This window comes from Scaptodrosophila lebanonensis, unplaced genomic scaffold (assembly GCF_003285725.1).
Source record: "Scaptodrosophila lebanonensis strain 11010-0011.00,11010-0021.00 unplaced genomic scaffold, SlebRS2 tig00000131-arrow-arrow-pilon, whole genome shotgun sequence".
NCBI lineage: Eukaryota > Metazoa > Arthropoda > Insecta > Diptera > Drosophilidae > Scaptodrosophila > Scaptodrosophila lebanonensis.
In genome coordinates this window covers 644,123-663,093 of record NW_022060584.1, presented here as the reverse complement: position 1 = coordinate 663,093, position 18,971 = coordinate 644,123, and the positions used below count along the sequence as shown (strand labels likewise).

The 18,971-nt window shown below is 38.0% G+C and overlaps 1 protein-coding gene across 1 annotated transcript; it reads right to left on the bottom strand.

Annotated features, from left to right (window-relative positions):
* Positions 1-813: 813 nt before the first annotated feature.
* LOC115629064 (developmental protein eyes absent) lies at positions 814-16,253 on the bottom strand. The gene is made up of 6 exons (XM_030525380.1): positions 16,120-16,253; positions 9,358-9,404; positions 4,209-4,716; positions 2,776-3,968; positions 1,306-1,550; positions 814-1,216 (listed from the first exon to the last, which is right to left on the bottom strand). The coding sequence occupies exons 1-6, from the start codon at positions 16,189-16,191 to the stop codon at positions 1,035-1,037; spliced, it is 2,247 nt and encodes a 748-aa protein (XP_030381240.1). The 5' UTR covers positions 16,192-16,253; the 3' UTR covers positions 814-1,034.
* Positions 16,254-18,971: the final 2,718 nt, after the last annotated feature.

The window sequence follows — 18,971 nt, the reverse complement described above, 5'->3', positions numbered from 1 at the left end:
CGCTTTTCTCTGCCTCTCCTTCCTTTTTCCTAGATAAAGCAGAGATGTGAAATGAAGCGATAGAAACACTCGATGGAAGTAATTGTCCGTCAAATATGAAAACATCGATAGAACCATATTTTCATGTTCAGCTCCGCAAACAACCCCTCAACTCTTTTTCATAACCATTCTCTGATTTGTAGTTCCTTCCTTCCTTTGTCCTTGATAAAGCAGAGATGTGAATTGTAGCCATACAAAAAATCCATTTGCTAAATGAAAGCGAGCCAAGTTGTAGTTTTTGTTTTAATAGAGTGCGTTGTTTTTTGTTTTATTCGTTTCGTTTGTTTTATATTTTAAATATATTGTTTAATATGCAGCTATAATAGTTACTTTTAAATTTGAATACTACATTGTTTTCTTTAAACTTTAATTTGCATTTATCATTATTATGTATTTTCACGTTTTAAACTAAAACTTTAAACTAATTTTTGTTGTTGTTGCTCCAATCCCCCCTCCCATCCATCCATCCCTCCATCCATCCTTCAATATTTCCTTCCGTACAACGTTTTCTATTTCTTTTGCTACACTATGGTGCTATAAATTGTGGTTGTTCTTGTTGTTGTAGTTGTTATTGTTGTTAATAATAAATATACAATAATTCTGAACAATTTGCATAATGCGGCTGCGCGTTTAAAATTGTTGCTCGTCTGTCTGTTAGACTAAAACTATATAATACAAAAAAGTCTTGGCTTTAAAATATATGTATGTATATATATATATATATGTATATATATAAATTGTTTATAAACAAAATAATTAAATTATTTTGCGCTGGTTTACAGTTTTGTTTTGTTTGTTGTTTTGAAAAACACACACACATAAATAAACATAAATAAAATTAGAGTGGCATTTTGTACTCCAACTGCGGCATCGAGTCTTCGAATTGGGAAAACGCGCGCGAAACGCGTCCAATTGCCAAATGCGTTCACAGTGCGTTTTTGTAGCGTTTGTTGCTGTTGCTGCTTCTGCTGCTTCTGCTTCTGCCCGCAAGCCTTTCATAAGAAGCCCATATCGAGGGCGGTGTAGAGAGCGCGTATATCGCTGTGTGCCGAGATCCGCCAGAAGGGGAAATTCATGGTCTTGGCAGCGGCCTCCTCTTCGGCGCCATCGCCGACCACCACATACGTGCTCTTGCGTCCGAAGCGCGTCACAATGCGCTCATAACAGGTCTCCTGGCCTAAACCCGAAAGAGAGACAGGGAGAGAGAGAGAGAGAGACGATTAGCATGCATTAGAAGAGCTGGAGTTCGTGCTCTCCTTCACTCACCGATCTTGTGCGCGCTGTAAATGTTCTCAATGCTGAAGATGCTGCCCAAGCCGAAGAGCAGCACTTTGGCCAATGCGGGAGCCAGCTGCGTCGAGGTGACCAGCACATTGACGCAGTTCTCGCGCTGAGCAATCATGCTGATGCACTTGAGGGCCAGGCTCGCCCAATTGTCGGTGGCCACCTCGATGTCCTGCCGTATCTGCAGCCATGCCTCGCGCTTGCCCTGCCCCAACAAGGTGCCCACACTGCGAATAAAGAGAGAGAGAGAGAGAGAGAGAGGGATTGTTTTAGTAAAGGATAGTTAACTATTTAATAAGGAGACTGCTTTTCCTCGATAAACATGATAAATAATTATATAAGAAGCAAAAATTAACGAGCTCAAATGTTCATCAGCATCCTACAATTTTCATCAAAGGATCTTCTAAAAAAAAAATAATAATAATAATACACACTTTTATGAATATAACTAAATACACATACGTTATTAACAATATACGTGTATATAATTAAAGATAAGTATAGTAGACTTTCGTTAGTTAACACTAGGCTTCATAAATACATGATGAAAATATATTCAAGTACTTATGTATGCTATTCATACTCTAGACTGATTAGATCAAAATATATTAGAAATTTAGAAAAGATGGGGCGATATTGAAACTAAGTGGTGGTTTCATAAATTCCCGATCATAGGCAACATTTTGGCTGTTTTTGTTTGTTGACTATTAATTTCTGTTAATACTTGTACTTCAAAAATATATAAGGATCCCTATCCTCAGGAGTATATAGTCAAACCATAGTTTTGATACGACCATTCATATACATATGCAATAGAATAGTTAATTAAAATATGAACCGCAGTAGCACTGGTTTCATTATATCTTGATGATTACTGATATGAACAATAAAAGTAAAAGTTTTTTCTTTATTAAATTAATTGATTTTCATAATACAGGTGGGAATTTTGCTCCAAATTCTCGATTTTAGCTCAGCTTTTATCCCTTTTTTAGTCAAGAAGATGGAATGCTTTGTCAACACTAGCTGGGTTCAAACAGGCAAACAATTTGTTCACAAATTTTGTCAATTTCCACAACTATGTGGAATTAATTAATTGTACTTAAATAAAATATTACAGAAAACCTCTTTGAGATTTATGCTTCAAGTTAGAATTGTATATGTAATTGACAAACTTTGTGTGCAAATTATTTGCGCGCCTGACCACAACAAACCTCCATTTAAATGCATATTCTCAAATTCTACAAGTATGTGAAGATTTTATTGTACTTTTATTCAAATCTTGATCCAAATGCCCTGACAAATTTATGTGGAAATTGTTTGTGTGTCTGACCACAACAAACCTCTACTTAAATACATATTCTCAAATTCTACAAGTATGTGAAGGCTTTAAGTGTACTTTTTTGTGTGCAAATTGTTTGTGTGTCTGACCAGTAGTTAAAACGTCATACTCACTTATTTCTGTAGGCATTGTAGATATCCTTGATCTTGCGATAACGGAAGGCGAGTTTTCGCATCCAATCGACACCGCCCCGCACACCGGTGGGCAGGCAGAGGTTAGGTGGTGCGCCGGCTGGGGTGCCCGTGTTGAAACCGTCTGTGGCGAAGTTGTAGGTGCTCAGGTCCTGTCCATTATCATCGGAGCTGACATCGTCGATGTGGACCTGATCGCACTCCTCGATGTCGTTGAAAAAGAAATGCGTGTCGGCCAGATTGAAGACCATCTCCTCCATGCGGAAGCCGATGGTCATCAGGGTGCTGTGGTCTTTGGTATAACGATTGGCATAGCTGCCCGATAGCAGGGTGTGAAAGATGATGAGCGTCTCATCCAAATCCCAGATGAAGACACGCTCCGGCGGCTTCACATCCGAACTATTGCCCGTATCGGAGGCGGTGCTGCGCGTCGGACTTGGCTGCTGATGGCGCCGTCCACGCGCCCGCCCACTCTTGCCCGTGGGCGTGGACTTGCTCGGCACAGCCCCAGGACCTGCCGACGTAACTGTGGCGGTGGCGCTACTCACGCTGCCGCCACTCGAGTTGAGCGCGGCGGCCACACTAACCGCACCACCGGCGGCGGCGCCCACAACTGCAGCAGCCGCCGCATGGGTTGGCGAGATCGCGGCGAGGGGCGAGTGCGGCGAATGGGTCGCCTGATGTACGGGCGTGGTTGAGTGCGTGTCTGTGGGGCTCTCGCTCAGATTGGAGGAGGCGGCCACATGGAAACCATGGCTGGCACTCGAGCTGGGCGAGCTCACGGCGTACGGCGAATAATTGGCCGGATTATAATAATTCCCATACTGATCATTATAGTAGCCGCTGTAGTCCTGCTGCGCCGCCGCCGCCGCCGCTGCCCCGCCCCCGAACTGGGCAAAATTATTGTAGCTCGCATACGGATTGCTGTACAGCTGCGAGCTGGTGCTGTTGTTGTTGCCGCTGGCATAGCTGGGCGCCAAGTAGGCCGCCGTGCTCGGCTCCATTTTGGCTGAGCGCGCTGCGGCGGCGGCCGAGCTGGCGGCTGCCGCATAGGGCGCCCCATAGCTGGAGTAGAAGGGCGGCGTATATTGCTGCATGCTGTTGTAATAATAATACGAATCGTGCTTGCCGTCGTAGACGGCCGCCGCTGCTGCCGCCGCCACCGCCGAGCTGTTCACCGCCGCTGCCGCCGCTGCTGCGCCGCTGTCGCAGCTATAGAGATTGGAGCTGGCGGCCAGCGATGTTGCCGCAGTCGCCGAGACGCCGTTGTCGAGCACGGCGGCATGTGCCGGCGAACGGGACTCGGACTTGACTGCAGGCAGGTGTTGTTGTTGCTGCTGCTGCTGCTGCTGTTGTTGTTGCTGCTGCTGCTGCTGCTGTTGTTGTTGTTGCTGCTGCTGCTGCTGGACAGCCACGGCGGCAGCGTTGCTATCGTGCCAATGGGAGAGCGTGGCGTCCACGCCGGCGTCCAGCGGGTTGCCCGCGACCTGCTGTTGATGATATGTGGAGAAGCTGCTGGCGGCCGATTGAGCGAAGGAGCTGAGCGCGGGCGCCAAGCTGCAGCTGCTGGCATTTGAAGTGTGTCCCACGCCCAGGCCGGCTCCCAAGCCCGCTCCCAGGACAGCGCCACTGCTGCCATAATGACCGCTCAGCGAGGCCAGCGAGCTTATGGTCGGCTGCAGCGGCTGGCTCTGTGGCGGCAGGCCCAGCGGACTGCATTGGCCAACCACGCCCACGCCCACTCCAACGCCCACGCCGAGGCCGGCACTGCTCGGCCCATTGCTGGCCAACACGCTGCCGCTGCTGGTTGCCTGCAGATGTGAGTGTGTTTGTTGTTGTTGCTGCTGCTGCTGCTGCTGTTGTTGTTGTTGTTGCTGCTGCTGCTGCTGATGCTGCGACAGAGTAATGGTCTGAGCGCAAAGCCTGCAAGAGATAAAAGAATAGAGGAAGAAACAACGATTAACAAAAGTAATTAAACTCAACTTGTAATATAGACATTCTTTCGAGATTAGTTGCAATGCTTTATAATTCATATTCGCATTATTCGTTAAATATTTTTTCATATTCCCATTATTCGTTAAATATTAATGCTTTAAGATGAAAGTTGAAAATCAGAAACTGATATTAATGTTAAGTATTATTTATTTATTGATATTAAGTATTTATTTTCCATTTCTTTAATTCTGGATGTCTGAATTCCGAATAGATTTTATTTATTTATTTCACAAATACCTGTAAATATTAATATTAAACTTTTTAAAAATAAAAAAGACTCAAATTTAATCGAATTACCACCATTTTTAAAAAAGTAAAGATTTTTATTCAGACCTCAAGAAGTTATCACTTCAACATCTACACTTCAGCATCCTTCGTCTACACGAAGACTTCATCCTTGAAGAATCTGGTTCTTGCGATGTTTTCCCAAATACTCTTTAGCCAAATCAAGCAAGGATGCTTGTCAAGTTAAAGTAAAATATCTGGATTATTTGGGTGCTGCAAGGCTCGATTCGCTCAGTTTTACACTTTTGTGAACTCTGAGCATAAATCGTCCTGTTTGAAGTCGAAAATGCTAGCAATTAGTCGACTATTGTGGCAATTTTTATGTTTTTTATGTTATGTTTTTTTTTTTAAAAAGCTTAGCTTTCTACTTCTTCGAATGTCAGTGGTTTAATAATCGGTCAACAAAGATTAATTTATTTGTATTTAAATTCGTAGCAAAGATGAAATGGTGCCAAAGCGTATATCTTGAAAATTTAAAATGTCGGCTTTCGAATAATTTACGAGCATAAAGCAAGTAAATAATAATTATAGTATATTGCTTAGTATATTACTTAGACAGTATTTAATTGGCAACAGACTTTGTAAAGAAAACAAATTACAATGCAATATATTTATAATTTTGAAACATTTTTTCTGCCGTACATTTTTTAGTTGACCCGGTTTGCATTTTCAAAGCTCCGTAAAACAAAGAACTGCACATATATTTAAAATCCCAGTCAAAGTTTAATTAAGCAGGACCATCAAAAATTTTCCAAGCAATTTATTTCCCCTTAAGAAGAAAAATTGTTCAATATGAATTACAAATAGACACAATTTGTTTAAATAGGCTTTATTCGAGCTTGCAGAGATACGATTACTTGTATATATATTTTATTATAATTGAAAAATGTGTAAGTAACTTAATTCGATTTTAAAACGATAAAAAAAGAAATAACTATTTTCTAGTGGCCATAGCTTACAAATGTTTATTGTGGAAAGAGATGCGTTAAAAAACATTTATTTTCGTATTTGAATGTTCTGCTCTAAAAGGCTATTAAATTTTATTAAAAAATTTGGAAAAAAATAATTGAAATTCAAGATTTTTTGTCAACTTGACGGAAGGACTCAAGCTAAAGAACATTGGGCTCTGATCTAAAATATGCTTTCATTTTTAGTTTTGAAAATTAAAAATGTTCAAATCAATGGGAATACGATACAAAAATATTTGAATTTATTGCTCAAAATGTTCAAGTACTGCGTTATCTTAGGAGAAACCCTGGTCCAAAAACTCCAAAAACTGTATCCGAATAGCGTTTAAATTTTGTAATAAATGTAAAAAAGGAATCAACTGTATTCAATATTCAAAAAGACCCTTTGCAGGTCCTCGAAAAAGACTGCAGATGGAGAGAGAGAGAGAGAGAGAGAAAAAAAGGCTCGTTAGGCCAACTCATAAAATAATTTCGAATAATTTTGAAATGCTCATAAAATTAACGGCACGCAGTTGTCGACTATAAGGCTATATATGCCAGATATTCGGCAGCCCTAAGTCAAGAGTGTCGCAGCCTCGGGCACAGGCACAGGCACAGGCCACTCATCTAAGTCTTGTCAAGTGTTATAAATATTGTTCCACTTGCCTTTTGTTGTTGTTGTAAGGCCAATGGGCAAAAAGAAGAGGAAGAGGGAAAACTGTTTGAAATGCCTCTTTGGCGAGGCACCGAGCCACTTGACAACGTGTGTGTACGAGTCCGTCCGTCCCTCTATCCGTCCGTCCCGCAGTACCGACATTCCTCCATATGTGCAGCAAATGTTGTTAAGAAATTTGTCGCACATTAAATGTGACTTGGCTTGTTGCCCTTTTCAAATTAGAATTATTTTTTAACTACTTGAAGGCGAGCTTAGCTGCAAGCGAAGCCAGCAATAAAAATCGAATCAACATTTAGACGAACATTTAAAATAAATCAAAACTTTAACGAAACACAAACGAAACAAAACAAAACTCAATCAATGATGCGAGGCCTCAATAAATAAATGTAATATTGTAGCCAGTTTTGAGTGTTTTTTTCTTGCTCTTGTTTTTTTTTGGGAACTGTGCTGGTAATTTAATCCTTTTCGTCTGCAATTAAATGGAGTTGCTCGTCTGATGGGCGGACGAATGGACGAACGGACCGGCACACATAACACCGTTATAGTAACTAGATGGCTACAAACAAACACAGACACACAGACAGACACCCAGTCAGCTGACTCTTCATTTGTTTATATACGACTATATACAATATACATATACATACAAGTATATGTATAGCTTAGTGTGTGTGTTGTTGTCTCTGCTCCGCATAATTAATCAATTTTGTATGCGCTGCCCCACATGAAGAGGATCTTTCAAACTTTCAGATGCAGAATGTAGTGCCAATATTATTTTAATTTCAAGTTCAATGAAAATTAAGTCCTTCTTTCCGAGTTATATTAAATGAACTTAATTCTGAACTTGTACTATTTACAATATTTGAAAACTTAAAGCATGATATAATTGCGAAAAAAAATTGTCGAGTTTCACAAATAAGTTATTAATAAAATGTGAATAGAATTAATTAAGTAAGGCAATATTGTAAGCCTTATTTTTAAAATTTGTAGTAAATCTTTACAGCACTCTCGTGCACATTTCGAAACCCACTTTGAACTGCCTTCAAACTAAGCGAAAACCCCTTAAAGACCCTTTCGATAGAAAAATAAATTTTTTGGAAAGATTGCAGCTGCAGAAGAAAATAAAGAATACTCGCTCCTGTCTGATTCACTTTTCAGTGCCATAATTATTATTCTTATATTATGGAGGCTCTTGATTCACTCAGTTAGTTTATTTGATTAGTAGATTTGAGGAGTATGCGATAATTATTAATTCCCGCATGCGCGTAACCTGCCACAGCCTCTATAGACGTTTCCAATCCGCTAATACTTATGATGTCTTCACAGATCGGCTGCAAGAAAATGTTCTTAAAATTCTTACTATTGACCTCTCTAGAGACGACTCCTACTATGCTCCTATTCTGGTGACAGGTTGGCTGTGCATCGTTAATCGACCTACACTACTAATTCTATATTTCTTTAATTTATTTATATTTTGAATATTTATTCCGAAGCATTACAGTATAACGGTATTTGGAGAACACTCTTTCGTAATGATTAAAGAATCCGAAGTCATTTATTTGTGGATGGCATAAATAAATATTGAATATATATTGAAAACTCAAATTTCCAACTATCCAAAGAAAGAGATATGTCAATATCTGTGTATTATTAAAAAAAAAACTTGTTCTCTCTACACAATTACTTTCGATTTCATTGACTAAGCAACTTAAGTGAAGAGCTTTTATCGACCGTTTATTAAAGAATAAATCGCAATAAATAGTGAATGAAAATAAACAAACAAAAGACTGTTTAAATGCATTTCCAATTTACAAATTATGATGTCTGCTACACATTCGAAAAGGGAAACACATTTCAATCGGATCGCTTGCCACCTTAGAGCGCATTCACAGCGTCGTTTATGCCCCAACCATGCAGAGATTTATGTCTCAATTTTTTTTATGCCCCGCTATGTATCATAAAAGAGTTCTTTCTCCCCTTTTCCATAATTTCACATAACAAAGGCAACCACAACAACAAGAAGGAGAGTGAATATATAATAATAATTAGGATGGCTGGTAAATTTAGAGCCCAATTTCCCCGGGAATTCGACACCTCAAGTTTGGGGACATTTATCTTAGCCGCTGTCAAGGAGTTGTGGGGGAAGGGCGCGTGCGCTGAGCGGGCAGGAGGGCCGACTATTGTGCCTAAATAATAAAGTATTCAATTATTGTCATAAGTATACTATATATTTTTGTAAACAAAAGGTCTACTGCTGCTGCTGTTGCTGCCTTTTAAGGCTCTCTCTCTGCTAAGCCTAAGCTCCTTCGCCTTCGCCTTTCCCGGCCTTTCCTTTCATTTCATTCATATACACGTATGAGCTGGGCTGCCAAGTGTTAAGTGCTGACACTTTTGCTCTTTCATGTGTCTCGGCTCGGAATTCTTTGAATTCCTTTGCACATGTGTGGGACTTAGGGACCCAGATGCAGACATGCAAAATGCTGCCTTCGAATTCATTTGAAAGCAATTGAAATTTGTCAAACAATTTATGGGCACTTGTTGCCGTTAAGTGTGAAGAAAAAAGAGGCAAATCGCGCTCCGACTGTTACAAATCGTTTACGCTTACAACTAGGCATTATGGCATATGGTTTATGGCCAACGGTCCACATTCGTAGTACGTACCGGTTCCGTTCATGTGTATCCGTATGCTCTGTTTTGGGACGTTTAACCTGCAAGTAATGAAAAGAATTCGTTAATAAACACACTCACAAGCACTGCAGGCCTCATCATTATATAAAAAGTGGGGGGAAATTGCGCGATTTTTGCTGCCGAACTCAAAATCTGTTTATAAACAATCGAAAGAGTGAGGCAGCGCCGACACCTTCAGTGCGCATTCAAAAATGCCGATTTCTGCACTTTAGCGACATTTTATTTATTTGTAGTCTTCGGGCTTCTGTTTGAAAATAAAAACAGTGCAGACAGAAGACAATCAGAGTGAAGAAAACAGCACATTTTACATAATTCGCAATTGCCGTCTGAGTGCCGCAGTCAGCATTTCCATCGACTCGCTGGACGGTGCGTGGGAAAACTTTTATTGGGTTGCTTGCGGCGCCATTACCATAACCATTACCTTCTGGGGGCCGATGTCGCCGATGTCGACGATGTCGCCATGTGACGACAATTCGTTGCGGTTTGGTTGGTGTTGAAACCCTATTGAGGGTTTCTTTCCGAACTCGCACGCACAGCAGGTAGTCGAGCGATGAGAAGAGGCGAAAAAATAAAATAAAGGTAGGATGTTCTGCAGAAGCTTGCAGATACAATGCCGATAAAGAACAGCCAGAAGGACTGACTGGCTAGGGTGTTAGAAAAACATGCACATTCAAGAGCCTTCCAAAAAAGGCAGTGAAGTTCTGCAGCAACTATTGGAAAAGCTTAATCCGTAAACCTTATCAGCGGATATAAAGATTAAGTTGTGTATATAGTTTCTAATTTTATGATTAATTGTTTGCCATTTTATAGAACTCCTTTCGAAAGCTATTGGACATGGATTAAATAGTCAACTAATGCCGTCATTTATTGCGATTTCCTTCAATCATCTATTTAATTTAGGGAAATATTTAGTTATACATAGTATGTATGTATATTACGTCTTCATTAAAGGAAGCTTGGGATTTCTTCGCCACAAATATATATAAGTACAAGTATATATACGTGTATTCAAAAATGCAAGACAAACACTTTAAAAAAATTCGTTTTAACAGACAAATAAAATGTAAAAAATAAATGCCAAAAGTAAATAAAAATAAGAAAAAATGCAGAAAACTGAATTTGAATATAACAAGAAAAAATTACAATCTTGAATTGCAAAAAAGTAATTTTAATAAAATCTTGAATCAATATTAAAAGTCAAAATGAATAGAAAAAAGCATAAAAAGAATTTTTTAAATGAACAAATAAAACTGAAAAAAAATAAATTAAATAAAATAAAAATGAAATTAAAACAAAATAATTTGTAATATGAAGAAATCTATGAAAAAAGAATCAAATTTAGTCGAACTAGAATTTATATAGAAAAAGATTTATCAAAAAAAAGGCTTTAATACATACTTTAAAGCCTATTATTGATATTATTCATGTAGAATTCAGTTTTCATCAATTTTTTCACATTTTTCAATCTGGAACCAGTGAAAATGTCAAGCTTTTACTTAAATTAAATTAATTTAAATTTTTTTACTAAGCAACAGTTACTTTAAGCCACAACTTACATTTCAGAAATGCGTAACTTGTGGTGAGTTTTCAAATCTTAAGCGCAAACCTCAATGCTTGTTTTATTCAAATTATTTTTCGTATATTTTAATTTTTATTTACTATGCAATAGGTACTTTAAGCCTCAGTTAAGCCACAGCTTACATTTCACAACGCATTTATCGTGAGTTTTCTAATTTTATTCAAATTCAAATTATTCTGCTGTATTAAAATTCTTTTTCGTTCTATAAATTCTAAAGTTTTTTTTTAGTGGCAGAATATAGTATGTGGGTTTAATGTTGAATACAGAAGGGGGCACTGCTTGACTTCTTTTTTGTTGAATAAGCAATATAAAGGTTTATTAATTTTCGCAATTTTTTAAATTTTAAATTAACTTTCTTTTTTATTTATTTGAGTTCCTGGCGTTGACCTTAGACAGTCCTCACTGTTCGCAAATTAAAATTTCATAAATTCTTAAAATTAATTTTTATTTCTTTTTTATTTATTTGAGTTCGGGCGTTGACCTTAGACAGTCCTCACTGTTCGCAAATTTAAATTTCATATTTGTTTTAAATTAAAAATTAATTTTTATTTCTTTTTTATTTAGTCCTCACTGTTCGCAAAGCTCTTCTAATGCGCTGACAAGCGCTGTGCCGCCTGACAGCCCACCAGCAAATATTTGTGCCTGCTGGGCTGCTGCCTTGGGCTCTGTGGGCAGTACACAGCTTTCTCATGCTCTCTCTCTCTTTCTCTCTCACTCTCTCTCTCCCTCTCACACCCCTTGCTGACCACACACACACACGGCCACTTTTTTGGCAAATTGAAGTCGCGTGCGTGTGTGGATGTGTATGTGCGATTTTGAAGGCAGCAACGGTAGCGTTTAAAAACGCGTCGCAAGTCGCGCGTGCGTCGCGCAGCCAGCTGTCCGCTGCCCAGCTGCCCGGCTGCCCGGCTGCCTTCTGATGCCTGAAGTTGTCAAAAATATGTTACTGTTACGTGTGGAAGCTGTTGCGCTTGCGTGTTGCAAGCTGCTGTTGGGGCTGCGATTGCGGCTGTGACTGCCGGACGGGGACTGGCGGACTGTCGGACTGCTGGACAGCTGGACTGCCGGCAACTGGACGGCAACTGAAATGCAAAACGCAACGTACCTTTTGCTAAACTAATTTATGGCACAAGTTGACAACGTAAACATTAACACAAGGAACGCAACAACAACCCATGCTGCCTCATCAAGCCTACATACTTATAAATATATACATACACACTAGTATGTATGTATGTATGTATGTATGCACGTGTGTGTTTATAAAGACCTGTTTGAGCATCTTTAACGAAATTCCTGTGATCGTAATCTTTTGTCTCTCTGCTGCTTTAGAAGAAGATTAAAACAGACAGAGCCCGGGCAGAGCAGAGCGCAGACAAAAGACAGCAACAATAACAATAACAACAGCAGCAACAACAACAGCAACAACAACAACAATGAAGGTGTAGACGACGACGACGACGACGACAAATTTTTTATTAACTCGCCCGCGTAGTTGTTCTGAAGTTCTCTGAGTTTCTCCGTTGTTGGCCCTAAGCCCCAAAAGCGATAAACATCGAAATAAACAACAAAAATTTGTACATTTCAACTGTTTGTTGTTATTGTTGCTCCCTCTGTTTCTTCGTACTTGTATGTATGTGTATATATTGTTTGTTGTTTGTTGTTTGTTGTGTTTTCCTTTCGGCCGACCTATGCGCCTTAACACTTTGGCACGTTAATTACGTGGGACAATCGCCGAGTGTCAATCGCTGTGGCCATAATCAATATTTTGACTGAGAGCGATCGTGTGCGAAGGGGCTGGGTGCTGGGGGCTGGAGGGGGCTGGGGAGTGGGGGAAGCCCCGCCGCACATAAATTACATGCAGCGCGCATTGTCGCAGTTGAATTATGGCGTGTTAATTTTTACGATTACGGCTTAAACTTAATTAAAATGTGATTAATGTCGAAGTCATTCCGAACTGATTCCTCTTTTATTCTTCACTCTTCTGTTGCCTTTTTGTTTTTGGTTTGTTTTTGGTTTCTTTTTGTTTGGCAGCAGCTCTTTAAATTGTCATAAAGCCCGACGACTGCGGCTGCTTATTTATGCTCTATTAATATTTCGCCTTAAACTTGACTGCCATTCGTCCATTCATGCATCCATTGGCCGCTTCGTGCCCTTTCCACGGTTCTGCCATTCTTTGTTTTAGGCCCAAAACTGAGCCTCCGGCTTCTGCTGCTGCGGCGGGTCATAAAAGTTGTTGGAGTTCGAGTTGTAGTTGTAGTTGTTATTGTTGTTGTTTTTGTTGTTGTCGAGACTTGTCGTTCCTCATTTGTTGCACCATTAAAGTAAACACACTTTGAAATCGTTGACTGGAAACAATGATTACAAGGACTATGATGAACTAAAGCAGCGCTTAAAACCCTATGGCCGGCTGTTTAATGGGCTGCTTGGTTTGATTTCGTTTGCTTTTTGTAATTTTTAGGAACAGATTCAGAAACGGTTCTCATGCCATTTAAAAAAGAGTTAAATTATTTAAATTTCAGGACGTCCTAGACAGTCCAGAAATATGCATTAGGCTTATCGGATTGTAAGTATGACTATGTATATTTTGTGGTTAATCACTCAGTATTTAGATTCGAAACTGTATGCTAAATGAAAATTGTAATTAAAATTAAAGTGCTACACAATTAATTTGCACAACAACTCAAAACTTTGAAAGCTTGACAAACAAGAAAGCATGAATTTTAAATATTCTATCGCCTTTTTCCTTCAACATAACTTTGTTTTTAATATTGTTTTCCTTTCAAAAGAATTTGATGCTACTCTTTATGCATTGCAATTAAATATTAACCATTTTCATTGCAGTGATAGCTTTTAAAAGTCTTCCAAGATACTAAATATTATTTAGTGTCTCGTTTCAGACAAATGTAGTAATCGTATAATTGCCAGCAAACTACATAATATCGTTTTTAAGTATTAGAAACTTTACATTTTTCAAAGAAAGTCAATATATGTTTAAACAAATTTACATTTTGACCAAGACTTGTTCAATTCACAAGACTTTAATGGGATCCGCAAATAAAATCCAATAAACGGCTTTGAAAATTTGACTTTTGTTTGTTAGTATGTTTAAGATTAGGATTTGATTAAGTTTTTATTTTCGATTATATGTGCTACAAAATTATCTAACTGACTAATTATGTATGGTGGTTATATTTATTTTATAGGAGACGAATATTTGGCAGCTTAAATATAAACTGCTACTCATTTTTCGATAATTAACTTTTTTAATAGAAAAATGTTATTGCCAGGGTGTTTAAGATTGTTGTTTATTAAAAAGTACAGTAAATTTCTGGCTAACTGCTCAGAAGAAAAGCTTCAATTTATTGTTTTCATTTAGACATTATTCAGATCTGCTGTATTCGAAATTTGTTTATGATTATGAAGTTAATGTTTTAATTGTAATTGATTGTGGTTTGTCTGTGAATTGAAAAAATGTTAAGGATCATTAAAAAGAAAACACATTTTATTTTATGAACAAAAATGGAAGTAATATCATATGAAAAACAAAGTAAATTGTTTCCTAAATATTACGTATCATTAAAGTAAATTTTTATAAGAATGTTTTTTCCACCTTTATATTGGAGATACTATATATATAAATATGTAGTATATCTCTAGCTGATAGTTATATTATATTTAAGAAATTCGCTTATTTCTGGACTATACCCCTTCATGAATTTAAAAGCAATAAAAATATCGTTTAGTCTATGCCTTTAATTCCTTTAAGAAGTTATTAAACACTCTTAGAATAGCATTTAGCACCATTTCTTTGAAATAGAAAGTTTACAGTCCCGTATCGTTTCGTATTTTATGGAATTAAATGATGGATTAGCGGCTTAGATTTGTTAAGATTCTTCAAATTTGAAATATTACTTAAAACGTAGCAATTAATTATATATAAGACAGTTCTACCACTACATTAGACACCTTTGTTTGATGTAGTGAGTTGGTAAATCATCATAGTGTTCGAATTTTTTGGAGTTATAATATCGGTTAGTCGACATCTTTGAATTCTTTAAATTACAAATGTTGACTTACAAGTAGAATAGCCATAAAACAGTTATAAGGTACCATTAATTATAGTTTAGTGGACAGTTGGCAATCATCTATAGTTTTGTGTACATATTTATTTGTCGATATATTCAGTTATATATATCACATAAGTATTATTTGTTATTATAAAAGATTTTTATTTAAGATACTACATATTTTGTCGATATCTTTATATTCTTCAAATTTCAAAGATTGACTCCAAACGCAGCACTCCATGCTTAGAAAAGAGTCCTCCCTAACATTTGGTAATATTTATCATCAACTTCATCTTCAAACTATCAAACCTTATCTATTTCATGTTATATACAGTTCTACCATTTATATGAAGCATATTTGAAAGATTCCTGTCTATCTTAGTAAGCCCCAACATTTATCTTTAACTTCATCTCCAAATTATTGCCCAGATCATATCATTTGCATTTTATCTTGGACTGTCTTATTATTAAACTTCATCTGCATCCTCAAGCTATGGCGCCATCTTATCTTGGGCAATTCTGGCATTTATCTTTATCTCCATCTGATAGTTTCCATATTAACTTCGACTAATGATTCATTTGTGTTGCTCTTTAACACTAGTCCTAACTAATCGTTATAGCATTCAAAGCCACAATTTGAACAACAACAACAACTAAACAATGACAACCATCAGGGAAAACTTCACAGACACTTAAACAAAAACTCGCTCCACCGACGAAGCCACAAAACTGTTCAGAAAACCGCCGACGGCTGCGTAGGAAAGCAAATCACAAGCCTTTGATTAACCACACTACTATATACTTGTACATATGTACATATATGTACATATATGCTATATGTATGTGCTTTATTGTTGCTCATGGACAAGCAAACTTTGCGATTAGGCAATAAATAAATTATGAACGGAATTAATATTAGAATTCCAGCATTCAATGCACCGTCAAAAGCCGACTCTAATTTATTTATTGAAGAATGTAATTAAAATATTTACAATTTTAATGGTAGATTGAATTTAAATTATTTGTTAAAATTCATAAAAACATTTACAATTTTAATGGTTGATTGAATTGAAATTGTTTGTTTACCTTTGGCTCTATCATTTTGTCGATTAATCCACAGCGTGCCGCTGCATAGTTATAGGGCATTAGGGTGACCATTTTGCGTGCTGTTTTTAATTTCTACGCCCACGCAACACACTCACACACGTGTTCTCACACTCACTCACACACACACGCACGCACACGCGTAGTGCGCAGAGCACGCGATTTGCGCTTTGGCTTTTGCTTAATTTGTTATTTTGTTCCTATGTTTTGTAATTCAATGCGCGCCAATTGATTAACATAAAATAACAACAGCAACAACAAGAGTAACAAGAACAATGCACGAACGAACAGCAACACCAATGCAATACACGCACTTAAATGGCTGGCTAGCCACCAATGTTTTTAGCTTTTGCGAAATTATAAGAACCTTTAGGCACTCTCTTTTTGTTTTTCTTCTTCTTCGTTTGCTTTTCTTAGTCGTCGTCGCCGCCACCGTCGCACGTTACGTTCGCTCTGAATAACTCGACTCAACTGATTGCTGGCTGGCCCGCTGCTCGCCTGAAGGAAGCGTTGCCAGCGGCTACGATGACGACGGCGACGACGTCGCTTTGAGCGCTTTCTGGCACTCTCTGAGTGCAACAAATCACAGCGAGTGTTTGCATTGGTGCTTGTTTGCACTCAAAACGAGTTTGAGTGAGCGGTGCACTGAGGCTATTGCCGCACTGCTCACACACTACCAACAATGGTGTGTGTGCGCTGTTGGTTGGCTCCGCCCTTTGAGGCCCAGCAACGGGGTGGGTCGTCATTGCCGTTGCCGTCGCCGTCACCGACGCCGCTGCTGTCGACTGTTAGACATTTTTTTTTTCGTTTTTGAAACAATGGCACTGTCAATCAAACAGCCGCGAGCGTCGCCATTTGAGAAATGCGCATAAATTAATTAATAATTCAAATGGCTTAATGAAAACGAAGAGGAAGCAGAGGAGCAACATTCGCCATTTCCATTAATAAACCAAATTATACAAATTAATAAACTAATCATACAAATGAATAATTGTTGTTGCCACACCATTGCCATTGAAACCGAACTGAAAATCAATTTACAATCGAAACCGCCAACGATTTTTATGAGCATGCGGACGGCCATTTGGAAATTCAAAACGTTTGAAAGTTTTTGAAGTTTTTCTTCATTATTCAGTTCTTCCTTCTGTGACAGTCATTTGTTTGTTTTTTATTATTTGTGAGACGGGTAATTTAAAGCGCAACATTAAATCAAACATGGCACATGCTGCAGGCCCATGGGACCCCTTCCCCCCACCACAATGAAAAACGATCCAAAGTGTGGCCATATATGAATGGTTTTAAGTTCGGCAAACATATATGTACGTGTGAGTATCTATGTATGGATATTTGTTGGCGGCCATGCGATATAGAACGAGTGCCATCAACTAATTGGCGTCTAATCATAAACCAAAATTTGATTCATTCTCATATTCCTGGCAGCGGCATAGAAGAAGCAACGACCGATATAAGAACCGAAGGGGAGGGGAAGCAACATCGACAACATCAGTGCTACTTAAAATTGATAATTCCAAACACCCTTATTAATTTCTAGCAGCCCCTATATATGTTCGCACATCATAGATGAGAAAAACGCATAAATTTTAGCTTTTTTTGATATGCACAAATAGCTAACAATTTCTTTGAAGGAATAGGGCATACATAATATTTGTTTAGTTTTGAATCACATTGTCTTAAAATAATACTTGAAAAGTTCTTCGGAAGAAACTTAAAAAACACATTGATTTTCTTCTTAAATATTTATGAACTTTTCTGTCTTAAGTAAAGACAACCAAAAGGGCATCAAATGGGCTTTTTAAGGCCTAGTGTAGGGGCGGGAACAACGCTCTACCTAAGTTTTATCTTTCTCTTAGACTTTGCAAAACCCCTTTATAAGTATTGGGGAACCGAAAAGAAATAAGACCAGATTTATAACCAGTATTAAAATTCGTCTAATTAACCATTTCAATGCCTTATTTGATAGCTACATTCCCCAACTCTACAATATATATGCAAAAAATGCCCCATTCACAGATGAATTTCTGTATAACTATTTCCGAGTTTCCAACTTATTTCCAATTAAATCCAATCCGCAGTTATATTAATTTTTTTTTTAAACTATTGTTAATTTTTAATGAAAATATTATTTACTAGCTTGTATATCTGATTTCTATGCTAAACTCCTAAAGTATTAAAAACAATGGCAGCTATAATGGACTCCGAAAGCGACTGTTTGGAGGTTTCCAAAGTTTCACAGTTTTGGGAAGCCGTAAGACCTGCCTAGAGCTCCATTCCGCTCCAAAAATAATAAAATCTCGTGGAGCCAGGTATAGCATTTATTTAATTTATTTAAATGTTATCATTTTACCCAAGCCTGGTAGCCTTTTATAACAAAATCAACCCGTATAACTCCACAGTAGAGGAGCAACAGATTTGAAAAATAATAATAATATTTTCAAGTTCTAGAAGCCACTTTTTTCTTCTGACATTTGTAAATAATTTTACAGTACAGTTTCATTTCATTTCATTGAATGTTTTCATAATGAGGTTGCCTCACAGAACGATTGTTGAACACTCAGAACTTTTGGGTCAATGGGTTAAGACATGAAGCATTAGCGGAAGCTTTCACGTCAGCGTTTCCCAACGGCTTGACGTCAACAACTTCCGCAACAATTTGGCAAACGTGTTGCAAATGCCAATACGGTTGTTGCTGTTGTTTCTGTTGTTGCTGCTGCTGCTGCTCAATTGGCCAATTTTAGTTGTAAAAAGCATTTGTTTATAACATTTGGCGAGTCACTTGACATATTTGGTCTTAAATTTCAATCAAAACATTTGTG